This window comes from Bombina bombina, chromosome 1 (assembly GCF_027579735.1).
Source record: "Bombina bombina isolate aBomBom1 chromosome 1, aBomBom1.pri, whole genome shotgun sequence".
NCBI lineage: Eukaryota > Metazoa > Chordata > Amphibia > Anura > Bombinatoridae > Bombina > Bombina bombina.
This window is the reverse complement of record NC_069499.1, coordinates 471,598,589-471,617,107: the sequence shown is the minus strand read 5'-3', so window position 1 is coordinate 471,617,107 and position 18,519 is coordinate 471,598,589. Positions and strand designations below refer to the sequence as shown.

The 18,519-nt window shown below is 35.8% G+C and overlaps 1 protein-coding gene across 1 annotated transcript in view; it reads left to right on the top strand.

Moving 5' to 3' along the window:
* PDE11A (phosphodiesterase 11A) overlaps window positions 1-18,519 on the top strand; it is a 1,463,629-nt gene that overhangs the window by 1,271,148 nt on the left and 173,962 nt on the right. The window contains exon 14 of the mRNA XM_053698495.1: window positions 1,438-1,528. Within this exon, the coding sequence (XP_053554470.1) occupies window positions 1,438-1,528 (91 nt within the window). The remainder of the gene's footprint in view (window positions 1-1,437; window positions 1,529-18,519) is intronic.

Here is an 18,519-nt window from a genome sequence, read left to right as displayed (position 1 = left end):
GTGCAAAACTGTGACCATAAGCAGGACATATGTGCAACACTGTGACCATAAGCAGGTCATATGTGCAACACTGTGACCATAAGCAGGACATATGTGCAACACTGTGACCATAAGCAGGACATATGTGCAACACTGTGACCATAAGCAGGTCATATGTGCAACACTGTGACCATAAGCAGGACATATGTGCAACACTGTGACCATAAGCAGGACATATGTGCAACACTGTGACCATAAGCAGGTCATATGTGCAACACTGTGACCATAAGCAGGACATATGTGCAACACTGTGACCATAAGCAGGACATATGTGCAACACTGTGACCATAAGCAGGACATATGTGCATCACTGTGACCATAATCAGGACATATGTGCAACACTGTAACCATAAGCAGGACATATGTGCAACACTGTGACCATAAGCAGGACATATGTGCAACACTGTGACCATAAGCAGGACATATGTGCAACACTGTGACCATAAGCAGGACATATGTGCAACACTGTGACCATAAGCAGGACATATGTGCAACACTGTGACCATAAGCAGGACATATGTACAACACTGTGACCATAAGCAGGACATATGTGCAAAACTGTGACCATAAGCAGGACATGTGTGCAACACTGTGACCATAAGCAGGACATATGTGCAACACTGTGACCATAAGCAGGACATATGTGCAAAACTGTGACCATAAGCAGGACATATGTGCAACACTGTGACCATAAGCAGGACATATGTGCAACACTGTGACCATAAGCAGGACATATGTGCAACACTGTGACCATAAGCAGGACATATGTGCAACACTGTGACCATAAGCAGGACATATGTGCAACACTGTGACCATAAGCAGGACATATGTGCAACACTGTGACCATAAGCAGGACATATGTGCTACACTGTGACCATAAGCAGGACATATGTGCAACACTGTGACCATAAGCAGGACATATGTGCAACACTGTGACCATAAGCAGGACATATGTGCAACACTGTGACCATAAGCAGGACATATGTACAACACTGTGACCATAAGCAGGACATATGTGCAAAACTGTGACCATAAGCAGGACATATGTGCAACACTGTGACCATAAGCAGGACATATGTGCAACACTGTGACCATAAGCAGGACATATGTGCAAAACTGTGACCATAAGCAGGACATATGTGAAACACTGTGACCATAAGCAGGACATATGTGCAACACTGTGACCATAAGCAGGATATATGTGCAACACTGTGACCATAAGCAGGACATATGTGCAACACTGTGACCATAAGCAGGACATATGTGCAACACTGTGACCATAAGCAGGACATATGTGCAAAACTGTGACCATAAGCAGGACATATGTGAAACACTGTGACCATATTACAGAGTCATGACAGAGTTTTTTGACATCTTTTTCTTTTCTTCTTTTCTTAGGAGTGGCTCTGCTTTGTCTCAGCTGTATGGAACATCTGCAACACTGGAGCACCATCACTTCAATCACGCTGTCATGATTCTTCAGAGTGAGGTACACATCATTGGAATGTCAGGGTTTGATTCTCTTAACATTAACCCATAAGAATGCTGGGTAATCAAGGAATAGCTGGCTCCATCCAATGGCACAAATTCATTTAAAAAAAAATCCAGTTTACTTCTATTATCAAATTTTCTTTTTTAGTTGGAATCCTTTGTTGAAACTTAGCTTCTTTCCTTGAGAGCATATCTAAATAGCTTTAGGAGCTTCCACATGACTTAAGCAAACACTGTTGCCATATTATGCTCAAAGCGTGTATGCTCCTAAACCTACCTCAGTATGCTCTCATGCAAAGGAGCTGAACTTAAGCAATATCTGAATAATGAAAGTTTTGTTTAATATTTAAAGTGAATGTAAATTTTGATGAGAGTAAATTTTGATGAGTGCCCGATTTTTAAAAATTTGATTAAAAACAGGGGCACTTTAATTCATCAAAATTTACATTCCACTCGTGTTCTGAAAAAATATTTACCTTTTAATCTTGACAGCCGCTCCAGCTTCCTCCGCCCATCGCAAAGCCTCTTCCTGGGTCTAAAATGAGGAATCCGGCTTCCTCCAATCACGGCTTTGAATCAGACACTGATTCCCCTGGGGGGGAAGTCGTGATTGGAGGATGACCGATCCATCATTTCTGACGTCAGAAATGGCTTTGTGACGACCGGGGGAAGCTGGAGTGGCTCTCAAGTTTAAAACGTAATTATTTTTTCACAAGGAGTGAAATATAAATTTTTATGAATTAAAGTGCCCCTGTTTTTAATCGAATTTTTAAAAAACAGGCACTTTAGCATCAACATTTACATTCACTTTAATGTCAGTTTATTCTCAAGCTTCCTGTGAGAGTAGAAAATACTAAGCAGCCCACCAATCCACAGGCTATTTATCCCTGATTGCTAAACCTTAGAGGTATTTTCCACTCTGGTCATTAGACTGTAAGGAAAGCATTTCACAGGGAACTGTAAGGTTAAACATGAAGGCGCTAGTCATTGCCATCGCCTCTCCCTGAAGAGTATTTAACACGGATGAACACAGTCACTTCTAGTGGCCTATACTTTGTTTTATTTTCTTTCACTTGACACAATTTCTGTCATACTTTAAGGCATCTTCACACACATAACATTTGCAAGATGGCTTAGCAATTCCTGCAGAGGTGTTTATTGCATACCACACTGAGCTGTAAGAAATCTTCATCTGTTACCAACGAACATCAGATTCAGCCTAATTGCTGTCACTAATCTCCAAGATCTGTGTTAGAAAACTATTTTAAAATCATATTTCTTTATACACTTCTTCTATTGAATCATAGCCAGATTACAGGAATAAATTGCTTTATACAGAGTAAAACTAAAGATCACTATTGATTTTTAGAGCAATTAAAGGGACAGTCTAGGCCAAAATAAACTTTCATGATTCAGATAGAGCATGTAATTTTAAACAATTTTCCAATTTACTTTTATCACCAATTTTGCTTTGTTCTCTTGGTATTCTTAGTTGAAAGCTTAACCTAGGAGGTTAATATGCTAATTTCTTAGAAATTGAAGCCCACCTCTTTCAGATTGCATTTTAACAGTTTTTCACCACTAGAGGGTGTTAGTTCACGTATTTCATATAGATAACACTGTGCTCGTGCACGAGAAGTTATCTGGGAGCAGGCACTGATTGGCTAGACTGCAAGTCTGTCAAAAGAACTGAAAAAAGGGGCAGTTTGCAGAGGCTTAGATACAAGATAATCACAGAGGTTAAAAGTATATTATTATAAATGTGTTATTTATGCAAAACTGGGGAATGGGCAATAAAGGGATTATCTATCTTTTAAAACAATAAAAATTCTGGTGTAGACTGTCCCTTTAAAATAATCTTCAAATTGATGTTAAAGGGATATGAGACCCAATTTTTTTCTCTCATGATTCAGATAGAGCATTCAATTTTAAACAACTTTCTAAGTTACTTCTATTATCAAATTGTCTTTGTTCTCTTGGTATCCTTTGTTGAAACGTAGGGATTAAAGCTGAGGAGGAGTTTTGCAAAATGATATCTATTTGCAAGAGCACTGGCAGCACTAGTTCCTGCTATGTAGTGCTCCAGATGCCTACCTAGGTATCTCTTCAACACAGAATATCACGGGAACAAAGCAAATTTAATAGAAGTAAATTAGAAACGTTTTTAAAATGACTTGCTGTGTCTGTATCATATATAATTGTTTGGGTTATAAATCTCTTTAACAGTTGCCTAACAATTGCCCCTTTTGGTTGGTAAAGATTGTAAAGTAATGATTAATAATGGCGTTTAAATAAAAAAGCCTTTTGCCTTTTTGATAAAAAAGAAAAACCAAAAAGCAAAATGAACCTAGATTGTTAAAATGTTGCCTATTGCCTAAACCAGCTACTTGTATTTGATTTGCAGCATTTTTAGAACCTAGGTTAATTTTGCTTTTTGGCCTCTCTAGGGAGTATGGGACAAACACAATCTTATATACAAAAGCAATAAGTATTGTCTCTTGGCTTCCGGAGAAGGGCCATGATTTTATTACTTCTGTGATTTTATCTTTTCATTTTTGACAAAAGACCACTAGGTTGCGCTATTCACTGTTGTATAGCAGCTGCACCCAGCGAATATGTTGCACAGGTCTTATGTTGCAACAGTACGGGTCGTTTCATCTGCAGACAAGCGTTAGGAAGCACCATTCAATAAAGGGTAATTGCCTTTGGTCATCAATTAATAAGCCTTCCCCAGGATGTTGGTTAATGATTGGTTTAGGGAGAAATCCTAAGTAACCCCCACAGACAGCACAGAGAAACACAGCTTATGCCTGATTCTTGCTAAGAGCAGGAAACAGAAAGAAAACAGATCTGACACAGGCCACTAGATTCACTCTGAATGTAACCCCATGGCTGCCGCTGGGGGCTGCAACACCTAGGTATATGTTCTGCTGTTGTAAGTCCTTCTAGAGCGACAGTGTGTTAGAATCTAATTATAAACCAATGGGCATTTAAGCTTTAGCTTCAGTCCTAGAAGCTTTAGTTCCTGATTTATGCTGTATAATTAAATATGCTAATGTATGCTAATGACCATGGCTGGAATTACTTTCCAGGGAAAGGTGGCAACCCTATATAAAGCAAGGGTTATCAAATCTGTCCTCACGCCTCCCTAACATGTCAGATTTTCAGGATTACCTTGGATGAGAGCAGGTTAATAAACATGTTTACTCAGCTGATTAATTGTTCAGATATCCTGAACATCTGGCCTGTTAGGGGGACCTGAGAAAAGGTTTGAAAACACCTGCTCTAAAGTGAGGTTTTCTTTTTTGAATGATTAGTGAATCTAGGAAAGTTATTTGAGATTCCCTTAGCTATGCCCTTCTATACACAGTTGATTGAATTGTTAGTGAGTCTCGGAGAGTGATCTAGAAACTGAATGCATGTTAGGCACTTCTATAGAAAGTTTTTTTCTCAGAGTTTGGATTTTTAGAAAATCTAGAAAATTGATATAGAATGGTAAAGGGCACAGTCTGAGCGATTACAATATATTTCAATAATCTAGGTCATAAACTGAAAGCAGTGACCTCCAAGGTAGTTTTTGTCAGACACTATGTCTGCATGTCAGTGGGTTATTGGGGAGATTTATGCATGGCTAATGATCTGGTTTAGCAAGCTGGCATCTGGATATTTAGAGCACTGGACTGACATTTTTATGTTGTATACAATATTTACATTTATGATGAATTACACAGTAAAGAAGGTCATGCTGTGATAGTGGGAGGATAGGACCTCTGGAGTAGATGTGAAACTAAATGTCAGATACACAGGTTCTCTGTTTGGAACACTGAAGAATTATCACCCAAAAATAGGTTAAAAAAACTAAAGAACACTATACAATGTGCTGCTTAATTCCTATTTAGTTAATGGTGTGGGGACCACCAGTTTTTTAATATGTCATAAAATAATACGAATGTTAAAAAGACAATAAAGATTGTTAATTGTTCTTCATCTCTTGCCTGAGAGATGCATTTTTTTTTTACAACGATGAGCCAAATTCTATAAAGATTATAGAGTCATTGCACAATATTAAAGTAAAATTAAACAGTATCTATTTGCTACACTAATTGTAATATAGTACAGTACAAAATAACATTTGCCCATTCATATATTTGATCTAATTCTTAATAAGATAAATGTATACAGCATATTAATATTTAGAAGAGTATCCTTTGATAATTGTTTTTTTGTATATGATCACTAATACAATTACTTTATTTTATACCACATTTGCACATTATGACCCAGATTAAAAGTGGTTCGCTAATGATCCCATTTACCAGAGAAGGGTTAGCATGGCTGACATCGCTCTAGCGCAACCTATACTATCAATTGATATTGTGAGAGAGCTAAATAGCACCGGTATTACTAGTTGAAAGTTATAGTTTGTGCTCTAGTGAAAGCCAAAACTGCTTTTGACCTGAAGTCACCTGAAGTGTAAGGGTTTTAAAAAAATTGTCACCACACAACACATCAAAAACATATTAAAATAAACTATTACACTCATATATGCACTTTTTAATTTTTTTTTATCATTTTAATATTAAGTATAAAGTTTTTAAATGGGATATGGGATATGGCAAAGTGTTTGACTGGTAAAAGCTCCTAGGATTGTGTGTGTCTATATGTGTGTGTGTAAATATGTGTATACATGTGTATTGATGTGTTTATATGTGTAAATATGTACAGTATGTGCACACATACATACATACATATATACACTTTATAAACACATATATACACACATATATATATATATATATATATATATATATATATATATATATATATATATATATGCACTTTTAAGCCCATTCCAGTCAAATACCTTGAAACATGCAGTATCATTTGTATTAAATTTTAATGTGTTTTGAATAGAAATTCTTAAAATTCCTATGTTATTTTGATTTTAAAATAAATATTTATATATATATATATATATATATATATATATATATTCTCATATAGATATATAGGTAACAATGGATATATAGTTAAAAAAAATCATATATATATATATGAAAGAGAAAATTTTCTTTCAAGTGAAGAACATAGGAATTTCAAATATTCCTAACGCACCATCGGCTTTAGTGCAGTTGGTCTAGTGCAGTGTCAGGTCAGCGTGTGAGTGATAAATAAAAAAAATTTTTAGTGCGCCCCATAGAGCATGGTCACAATATCTGAAGTCCTGAAGTTAGCGTGCCTAAGTCTATCACTCGCATGCTAACTTTTTACTTTCAACTTGTAATAGGCACGCTAAAACACTACACAGCTTAAACTTATACATGCAGATACACACACATACACACTTATAGATACAGATAGACACACACACTACATCATATATGGGTATCTGTAACTCATTGTATGGGGTCCTGGGGTTGGCAAGCACATTAGCTGGCCGTCTGAGACTGCCACTGTTCGTTACCCTGGTGTTAGCAGTTAGCACTGCTCATCATATAAAACTGAAGGCATGCTAGTATTAACACAAGGGGTTAGACGTCATCACTACCAGGGGTTAGAGGTCACCATTACCTGAGGTCAGAGGGTATATAGTCTTTTTACTCCTGCTTAACCCACACACCATTACTTTTCCACAGGTATCTAACCCTGGGAGAGAAAAGCCAGCTGCTTCTGAGTATGTGCCCAATAGAATTTAAAAAAAAATAAAAAATGTTTTAAATGCATGGGGAAATGCGGGACAGATGGCTAGCAACCCAGGACAGTGGGACAGACCCATAAAATCGTGACTGTCCCGCGAAAATCGGGACAGTTGGGGTGTATGCCAGCGTCTAGACCACGCTATTATAGGAGACCTGCTGGAGGGAGGTTGTAATAGCCTGGCCTTGCTGCTGGCGGCGAGACCGGCACTATTATGGGTCGAAAAACCCCTAACGTTCAGCGACGTACAGGGTACAACGTGTTCGTTATATTAAATATAATATACAGTGTGTTTATAAAGTCCATGTGCGACTTTAAATGTTAATAACTTTGGATGTACACATGATAGAAATACACTGTAAATTGCATATGAAAGCTTTATTTCTACATTTGTACTGCAATACAGCTCACATTTCTAACATTCAACATGATCACCAGCTTTCGTGACACCTCGTGAAAACATTCCTCAGTTGCTGCTCAGTTCATGGATAGCTTTAGTGATCCTGACCCTAAGCTAATCTAAAGAATGTGGTTTTGATGAGCAGACAACTGTTTTGAAATGACTTGTCTGGAAAGACGTCATTCAAAAACCGTCGTACATCATAAGCATAATGGCAGGTGGTGCTGTCTTGCTGAATGAAGGTGCTATTTAAATGATTTAACCATCTTAGTTCAGGGACGAGGGAACTCTGCAACATTGCAAGGCAAGATTCACCAATGACTGTTGCTTCTAGAAAAAAGAAGGGACCAATAATGCACGACTTCCATGGGCGCACCAGACACTGGTTTTAGGAGAGGCTTTTTCATGTTGTCAGACTTCTTGTGGTTTTTTTTTTTTTTTCCTAAATGCGGTAATTGTGGCAATTCACTTTACCACTAATGTGTATAGTTGCTTCATCAGAAAATGTCAACTTGTCTAAAAATTCATGGGATTTGGCAATGTTTGACATCATCTGTTAGCAGAAATCCAACTTTGCATGGTAAACTATAATTAATTAATAAATTATAATGAATTAGCAAGATTTTAAGACCACTGAAACCTAAAATTGTAAAAATAAAGCTTTTATATGCAGTTTTCAGTGTATTTCTATCCTGTGTAGATAGATGTATTGTTTAAAAATATAGATAATCCCTTTATTGCCCATTCCCCAGATTTGCATAACAAACACTGTTATATTACCACACGTTTTACCTCTGTGATTACCTTGTATCAATGTTTGTAAACACTTAGACATGAGGTAATTATCTAGATTTAAAAAAAAAAATATTTAACGTTTTTTTATGTAAAAGTGTACATTTTTTATTGTAGTTAATATAATTTCTATGTGATCAAATTTGGAGAACACAGCTGCAATGTGGCCCCTTGTATAAAATGTTTGGACACAGCTGATCTATCTGCAACATCTGCAAGAGAACTTTTGAACACTAGATGGCAGTGTGGACTGAAAATTGGAAGCACAAAGAGAAATAGCTTAGAAAGATGATTGTGTGTACTTATTTCACTTTCTATTGCGTGTTAGTTTCCTGTATGTAGAAACATGAACAACATTTTATTTTAGACAAAAATGTCATTGTGCCTCACTGTTCATTAAGCATCACATTTGTATTCAATTATTTGTGGCGATAAATGACCGGTCACCACTGGGTCAAGACATACAGGCTTAAAGGTACAATAAATTCAAAATGTAACTTTCATGATTCAGATAGAGCATACAATTTTAAACAACCTTACAATTTGCTTCTTTTATCAAATCTGCTTTGTTCTATTGGTATCCTTTGTTGAAGACAAAACCTAGGTAAGCCGATAGGAGGTTAGGAGCATGCACGTGTTTTTAGCAGTCTATGACAGCAGTGTTTGTAACTACGTATAACATTGCTATAAACAATGTTGCAAACACTGCTGCCAGATGGCTAAAGACGCGTGCATACTCCTGAGCTCACCTAGGATTACACATTAACAAAGGATACTAAGGTATCTAAGCAAAATTGAAAATAGAAGTAAAATAGAAAGATGTTTAAAATGTCATGCTCTATCCAATCAATTTAAGTGTAATTTTGATTTTTCTGTACCTTTAAAGGGTCGTAAAAGTCACTGTTGCTTTGTTGTATCTTTTTTGTAAAACATATGCTCCTATACTATGGAAGAAATACATTTGTTGGTTTTCTGCCAATAAAGCAGTAGGAATTCCACTTATCAGCCAATGAGCAATCAAGCCTTAAGGTCAAGTTACACTTCATGCTAGCTTCAAAATCTCAATAAATTACTTGAACTTAGAGACCTTCTAACCAAAACTGAAATTCATATCAGTGCATTTCAATTTTCAAAAGAAGCATTTTTGCAAAGTATTTGTGTTAGCAAACATGCTTCTACTAAAATATATCACTATTTTCAATGAGTTTTTTTATTGTGCATGTATGCTGCAGTATATCTAGATATGCTCCATGCACCAGCATTTTAAACTGTGTCTGCTCAGAGTGCCAGTGGTGCCTTGTATCTGGTCAGTTATGATAAGGCATTTTTGGATTATTTCTGGTGTTTTCTGTTTTCATATGTTCCTTGCTTACAAATATTGAACATAAAAAGACAGATTAACATGGCTAGTGTAAATGCTGCAAGTATTTCCTTATCTCCTGCTAGCCATCTCTTTAGAATGTGGCAATTCTCAAAAATCCTCACCCTAAAACAAATATCGTAATAAAATCACTGTTTGTCTATGTAAAATAAACATACATGATTGAATACATCATCCTCTATTTAAAGGGACATGAAACCCAAATTTTTAATTTCATGATTTAGAAAGAACAAGCAATTTTTAAACAACTTTACTATTTACTTCTATTATCTCATTTGCTTCATTATTTTGATATCCTTTGTTGAAAACATATCTAAATAGGCTCAATAGCTGCTGATTGGTGGCTGCTCACAGCTGCCTCGTGTGATTGGCCATGTGCTTTGCTATTTCTTCAACAAAGGATATCTGAAGAATGAAGCAAATTAAATAATAGAAATAAATTGGAATGTTGTTTAAAATTGTTTTCTCCATCTGAATACTGAAAGAAAAATATTGTTGTTGGTTTTTTTTTTTGTCCCATTAAGCACATTTAACAATTCAAATCCAGTTCATTTTACTTTAAAGCAACACATGCCTTTTTTACATTTTTGATGCAGTCATCAACCTTATTAAAAATTATTTTTAAAAAATAAAGTAAATAAATAAATGAACTATATGATCATTAGTACGTTTTTTCCCCATCAGGCTTGAGATACAACATAGTCAATACTAAGTCTGTGTTTTTATAATGATTATATAGAATTTATGTATCCTTGTGGTGTATTTGTTTATATTGTGTGCTTACTAGGATTCCTATATAACTGATTCAACACTTGTTATTTAGAGAAACAAAGAGCCGCTAGGTAGGACTTTTAGTGAGGGCAGCTTCCTCTGGCTGGCTGTGAATCTTTGTGACGTCTGTAGTCACATGGTACTTAGTGATGCCATTATGTTTTACACATGAAAAAGGCCCCAAGTTCAGCTGAATTCCTGTTACCTTTAGCTGATTTCTCTATTCATTCAGCACTGTAAAATAGCTGTAAAATTATTTCTTCCCTAAAGAGTCTACAATAATCAGTTTGGAAAACCATGTATCAAAGATTGTGTCTTTAATAGAACAACAGATAGATTACATTAGCCAGCATGAAATAGCAAACACATTTATATTAATACTGTTTCTTTTTAATCATAGAAATACCCTCTTCCATATGTGTGTGCTACACTTAGCTCATCTTGTAAACAACCAGATTATGCAAAAATGCTGCTGGGAATCAAATGGCTACACGTTATTTAGTGCAAATGTTCCAATTGATTTAAAACAGCAGCGTTGCCACACCGGGCTGATAAAAGCAGGAATTTACATAGATAGCAGTGGGAGAAATTCATCACACAAATAAGCTAATAGGACAATACATTAGTCTGCTGGGATGCAGTGCTAAACCGACACTTAAAGAAATGATGTGTTTTACGGCTGATCGGCAATGTATTCCCAGAATAAAGGGCTGTGTTCCTAATGAACTGTCAATATTGGACTAGTGTCAGCATCTGGGCAGAAGCCAAGGGCCCGAGATCAGCCAGGGACCAACAAGCCACATGTGACGCTGTATAAAGTAAAAGAACTGCTCTCTCAACCCTGAAGCCTTGGCAATGCTCTTTAACTAAGGCTTTTTTTATTTAAAGGGAAATTCCAGCCAAAATTGGAAACCACATGGATACATTTCAGTCTTAAATAGAAGCAATTTAGTAATATACACACATTAGCAAAAATGCTTCTAATAAAAGTTATAGCTGTTTCAAAAGTGTATTTAAGTATGCACAGTGCACCAGCATTTTAAACACATCACTTGCTCAGAGAGCCTAAGGTGCTTGTACCATCTGGTATTGACTCCATTTCTTAATTGCTGACATGATACAAGCCCCACTAATGCTCTGAGCAGCTGCATTATTTAAAATAATGCTGCACCGAGAATATCTTGTTATGCTTCACGTGCACGTGCAGAGAAAACTAAAACAGTGATAACTTTTACTAGAAGTATTTTTACCAACACATGTATATTGCAATATGTTTCTATTCAGAGATGTAATTCATATATGTGCATTTATATTTTGCCCGGAATGTCCCTTTAACCTCTCTGTGGTCAGAGGCAGCTGCAACTCCCTTTTTTCATTTAGTAAAACAGTAATGTGATATTTCCTTTATAAATCCTTCAGGTAAGCTATTTTAATTATTATAAAGAAAATATTTAACCTGTTACCTTGTATGTATTATACAAACCAATGGCCTTAATATTAAATAATATTAATATTAATAGAAAAAAAACATCAATATAGTGTAATTTAAAAAAATACTCTACATTAAAAGTGAGAACAGTTTCACTTCAAGGTAAACTTCTAAGATTAGAGAATGTGACATGAGGAGAATTCACCAAGTTTGCTTTTTGCACTTTCATACTCACTGATTTATATCTGTTCTGGTGATAAGAACACTTTTAATTAGTAGATTACAAACCTACCAAGTCAGAACTAGAGAAACACTCCATTTGTAGCCAGTTAGACTGCCCTGGAGAATATAGAAAATTGACATTTGGTGGAAAACAACGCAGATAGCCAAACCCATCTTAATTTGAAGTATAGTTGTGTTTTAGTTAATAATATCTTAAAGGGACAGTAAGGTAAAAAATGAAACCTTTATGATTCAGAAAAGGCGTGCAACTTTCCAATTGACTTCTCTTATCTAATTTGCTTCATTCTATTGGTATCCTTTGTTGAAGGAGAATAAATGCACTACTAGGAGCTAGCCGCTGAATGCTTTTTGCACATATATACCTCTTGTCTTTAGCTCATATGAGGTGTTCAGCTAGCTCACAGTAGTACATTTCTTCTCCTTCAACAGAGGATACCAAGAGAATAAAGCAAATTTGATAAAAGAAGTACATTGGAAAGATGTTTAAAATTATGTGCTTTTTCTGAATTGTGAAAAAAATGTGTGTGTGTCATGCCCCTTTAACATCAGCTAAATCAGTACTATATATAAATGGTAACATATACATATGACATTTTATATGCACAGTTTTGTTTGCAGTTGATATGAAATACTTACAATTCATTATCATAATTGTATTTTGGTTTGAACAGAAAGGCAAATAAGCAATAGGAGTTTATTTTTCTCTGTCAATATAGTTTCAATAAAATGAAGCAAATTAATATATTTGATCAGATGTAATATTAGATAAGTGCAATGGATGAGTCTACTCTATTAGTGAAAAGGGCAATGCATGACTGTCCTCTAATTGTATTCACATTTGCTGTGGGTGTAAGGCACCTTATACCTTGCCTGCCAGTAAGTATTTTATAAACAAAATCAGTTTTTGTGTGGTTCTCTCTAGATATTATTGTTCAGGACTGCTATATGCCAATTGCACAAACTAAACCAAGGTTTGATTTGCCTAGGCATGTACTTATCATTGACACATTGCAGAACTATAACATTAACCATCACTTTAGGTGCAATAATAAAATGCTGTAGGACACTGAACCCAATTTTTTTCTTTTGTGATTCAGATAGAGCATGCAATTTTAAGCAACTTTCTAATTTACTCCTATTATCAATTTTTCTTCGTTCTCTTGCTATCTTTATTTTAAAAAAAAAGCCATCTAAGATTTTTTGGGTTAAAAACTCTGGACAGCACTTTATGATTGGTGGGTGATTTTTTTCCACCAATCAGCAAGGACAACCCAGGTTGTTCACCAAAAATGGGCCGGCATCTAAACTTAGATTCTTGCATTTCAAATAAAGATACCAAGAGAATAAAGAAAATTTGATAATAGGAGTTGCTTAAAATTTCCTGCTCTATCTGAATCACGAAAGAAAAAAATTGGGTTCAGTGTCCCTTTAATGCAGCATATTATTGTATTTTCATGACCTTTAAAATATTTTTATTAATGTTTGCATGTTCACATTACATTCACCATTCAGAATAATAATAATTGTATATGTATCTCGGCATACAAAGTTACACTGCATTGTCAACTTTGCTGTTCCCCCAGAATTGCTTGAAGGTGTTATCTACAGTTTCTTGTCCTCTAAAGCTTGGACACTAACAAAGGTGGCCTCAGTTGCATACTCAGAATGGAGGGTAGTACCAGTCTGTGTGTGTGGGGCGTTTCTTGTATTTATTCATCCTTATTTAAATTCATTTTTTTACCATCCCTAGAACCCTACTGCCTATGGTATATACTGATTAATTTCCTGGAAAATATAAACCTCTGCAAAAACACAAGATAAGTGCTTTAAAATTGCAATAAAATAATTTTAAGCACATCTTGCATATGAGTAAAAATTGTATTTCCTGGAGAGCCCAAAAAGCAAATTCTGTAACTTGAAAATGCTGCAAATTAAATAGCTGATTAAAGGGACAGTATACACTCATTTTCATATAACTGCATGTAATAGACACTACTATAAAGAATAAGATGCACAGATACTGATATAAAAATCCACTATAAAATGGTTTAAAAACTTACTTAGAAGCTTTCAGTTTAGCTTTGTTGAAAAGGTAGCTGGAAAGCCCACTGCAAGTGGAAAATAAGACACTTCCCCCCCCCCCTTCTTTTGCATATGAAAAGACCCTTTACACAAACAGGAGCAAGCTGGAGTAGGTAGCTGACAGTATTCTCATAAAACTTTGGGGCTTGGTTAGGAGTCTGAAAATCTGAGCAATGTTATTTAAAAATAAGAAAAACTAAACATTTTTTTTTTAAAAAAAAACTTCATGGGCTATATAAATAGATCATCTACAAAACATTTATGCAAAGAAAAAAATGAGTGTATAATGTCCCTTTAATGCGATTTGCAGCATTTGTGGGTTACAGGTTTTGCTTTTTGGCTTATCTAGGGAGCGTAGGAAAAAAGAACAATGTTTACACAAAAGCAAGAGATGTTTGATGTCTTTTTAAATTATTCAAAAAAATAAACTTCATTTGTATGTTGAGCTATGTCTTGCAGGTTAGTTTACAGCACTGACCACTTTTATTTGTTTGGGCTTGTATACATTTATATATTGATTTATATATTTCATAAAACTGCTGAACAGTTTAGCATTATATTATCTTTAAGTTTGCACGTTTGACCTTGATCGTGATATATGTGGTGTCTATATTAGAGAAGAAGAGTGTATTGAATGTTTAGGACTGATATAAATTAAAACCATTGAACATATCTCTAGAATGTTGCATAAGGTATGCAAGAGTTAAAAAAAATACCTTACTGCAGTGAAACAAACAAGCAAAATAGCATTGATCTAAAAGCTGGACTCTGCACTGTGTCTGCTTGCCCAGCTTTCCTTGGTAATTCTGCGCCAATGGCTTTGTGTTGGCTACAGATTGGTCCTCAGCATTCATTAACATTAATAAAAATAAATGAGTGTTCCAGAGTATTTGATAATAGCTGAATGCTTAATATTATTTCCCTATTATAAATGGCAAGACAGAATCACATCGGCCCCGGCATCTGTGTTCCAGAGAGGCATTTCAGATTGGCAGAACTAGATTATGTGATCGTATGCAGCTTTTTAAATTGCATTGCCCATTATATTTGAACCAGGTCTCATCAGCTCCTTCACGAATCCATGTAATTTTGACCTAGACTCTAATACTTTTAAAACTCCTTCAGCTATGGGAAATCTAGTTTATGGACATTTTCCTGAATGGAGCTTTGGTATATTACATGCGTCTAGATTTGATTAAATGAGCTGAGTACTCTCTGCTGTCAGTGGATTTTGCTATATACTGATGAGTGATCTGCTGTGATGATGAGTAGCCTAACGTGATGGTGAGTGAGTTTCCAGCACTGGTCAGTGTCTGTTGTGTTGGTAAATGACATTCTGTGCTGGTTAATGTGTTTCCAGCACTGATAGTGTTGTTTAAAGGGATATTAAACACTTTGAGATGGTAATATAAAATGATAAATTGCATATATAAAAAAAGTCTGTAATATACTTTGTTTTATTTATTTTGTCCCCTTTTCCTGTAATTCCATTCTGAAATTGTGAGCTTTTCAGTTCATGTTAGAAATGGAAGTGCAGAACACTGTTATATTCCACACAGCCATTGGCTGCACACAAGACTGGCTAAAAATATTGTGCTGCCTGGGTCTGAGAATGCAATGCCACCCCCCCCCCCCAGTAGTAACACTGCTGATTAGCATTTAAACCTATTAGCCTAGCTGCTGACCTTACTAAGCCTGCCTGACTTCCTGCCATTGTGCATGTAATCAATGCTTGTGCACAACTGCACAATAAGTGAGAAGAAAGTTAGGGAAGAAATGCACTTGTCCAAAATTGATCATCGCCCCTGACCAGTTCTGTGTCTTTGTGCATGACGAGGTTGTGCTGCTGGGAGCCTGCGACTTCCCCCACGGAGACAGAGGACAGGAGTGGTCAGGGTCTGACAGTGGCTGACTCAGTTACTGAAGTGCTGCCCCTGGCTGCACACTCTAGTGAGCTATTTATAACTGTCTCTTGGCTACAGCAGAGAAGGTAACCTAAGTTATAACATGGCAGCGCTCTTTGTTTTATAGACACTAAAACTTTACACTTATTTTGTCAATATTTAAAAACCTAATAAAACTTTAAAAAAATACATCAACATGTAATTCTCAGACTAATCTTTTCTTTGAATGTATCATTATATTTAGCTTTTGTTTAGTGTTTAATGTCCCTTTAATGATATTCTGTGCTGGTTAGTGTGTTGAGGGAGGGTGTGCTGTAATTGACTGTTCTGCTCTGTGTATATGCTGGGATAGATTGTGTGTGCTAGGCTATTAGGTCACAATATAAAGAACTACCCAGTGCTGTTGAGTATTTTGGTGTCTAATGTGTGTCGGATGAATGTCAGTGTATGCATTTATTGTTTTGGTGAGTCATTGTGTGCACATGACTAGTATACACTGTGCTGATTAGTTTGTATAACTGTGGCCCCACTCCAATCCAGTAGAGCTTTATAATTATGTATTTTGAGGGACTTTTGCCTTCATTTTTTTGCTGCATTCCAACCCAGAAGTTTCACTATTTAAATTAAAGGCACATTCTGATGCAAAACGTATACCAACCCGAGCTAACTATTATTTTAACCCCTTTCTATGGGTTAAAATCCTTCTCGGGAGAAACAAAACGTTGTAGCTCCCAAGTGGGAAATTTAAGTTTATTGCCAGCTAGGGTTGACACATCGGCCATGTTTTCCTGGGCACTTATGAGCTACACATGCTGTAGAGTGTGCAGGGAGGAACATAAATTGTGCTGTTCATCAGTACTATTCATGTGATGTCCAGAGGCACAATACATGTTCAGCCCTGCTTACCCTGCAGCATGTGTAACTCATAAGTGTTGAGGAAAACATGGTCCAGGTAGCAACCGTATTGGCAGCTACTCCTGATTGGTTCACCAGCTGTGCTCTGCTCAGGAAGACATGGGCAAGACCCCAGGCGTTAAACACATAGCTTGGATCAGTAATGAAACTTTACATGCTTTAATGAATTTGAGCATATCATTTTTGCATTTTATTTTTGGTGGTTTCTATAAAAAGCAAAATATTTTGGGCAATGTGAAGGTAAAATGACATATAATTGATTCTATAATAATGATGATGAATGCCTAATGTGTTTGATTACACTTTTTTTTTTTTAACTTTGCATCATTCATATGAAAGGGCAGCATCTAAAAATATTGTTTTGTTTTGTGCTTAAAAATGTAAGCTAAACATCATTTAGATTTAAATGAAAACGAATACAGTAGCAGCAGGTGTGTACCTCCTAGTAATGCTCATTGGTTGCTAAGTAATCTTTGCTAATGATTATTGACTGATTGGTACATCCTGCTAATGTCCAAAAACCATAGAAATAGCTAATTGAAAAGTCTCTAAATACACCATATTATTCATGTCTATGCAGAGCAGTCACAACAAAGGAATATAAACTGTATTCCTAGATGACTTAAAGGACCAGTCACCTCAGTATATTTGCATAATTAACAAGTGCAAGATAACAAGACATTGCAATAGCACTTAGTCTGAACTTCAAATGAGTAGTAGATTTTTTTTCTGACAATTTTAAAAGTTATGTCTTTTTCCACTCCCCCTGTACCATGTGACAGCCATTAGCCAATCACAAATGCATACACGTACCATGTGACAGCCATCAGCCATTCATAAATGCATACACACTTATTCTTGCACATGCTCAGTAGGAGCTGGTGACTCAAAAAGTTTAAATATAAAAAGACTGTGCAAATTTTGTTAATAGAAGTGAATTGGAAAGTTGTTTAAAATGGCATGCTCTATCTGAATAATGAAAGTTTAATTTTGATTGAGTGTTCCTTTAAAGGACCAGTCAACACTGTAGATTTGCATAATCAACAAATGCATGATAAGAAGACAATGCAATAGCACTTAGTCTGAACTTCAAATGAGTAGTAGATTTTTGTTAAATAAATTGCAAAGTTATGTCTATTTCCACCCCCCCCTGTATCATGTGACAGCCATCAGGCAATCACAAATGCATATACATATATGCTGTGAATTCTTGCACATGCTCAGTAGGAGTTGGTGACTCAAAAAGTGTAAATATAAAAAGACTGTGCACATTTTGTTAATGGAAGTAAATTGGAAAGTTGTTTAAAATTACATGCTGTATCTGAATCATGAAGTTTCAGTTTGACTTGAGTGTCCCTTTAAATGTCCTTGCAAA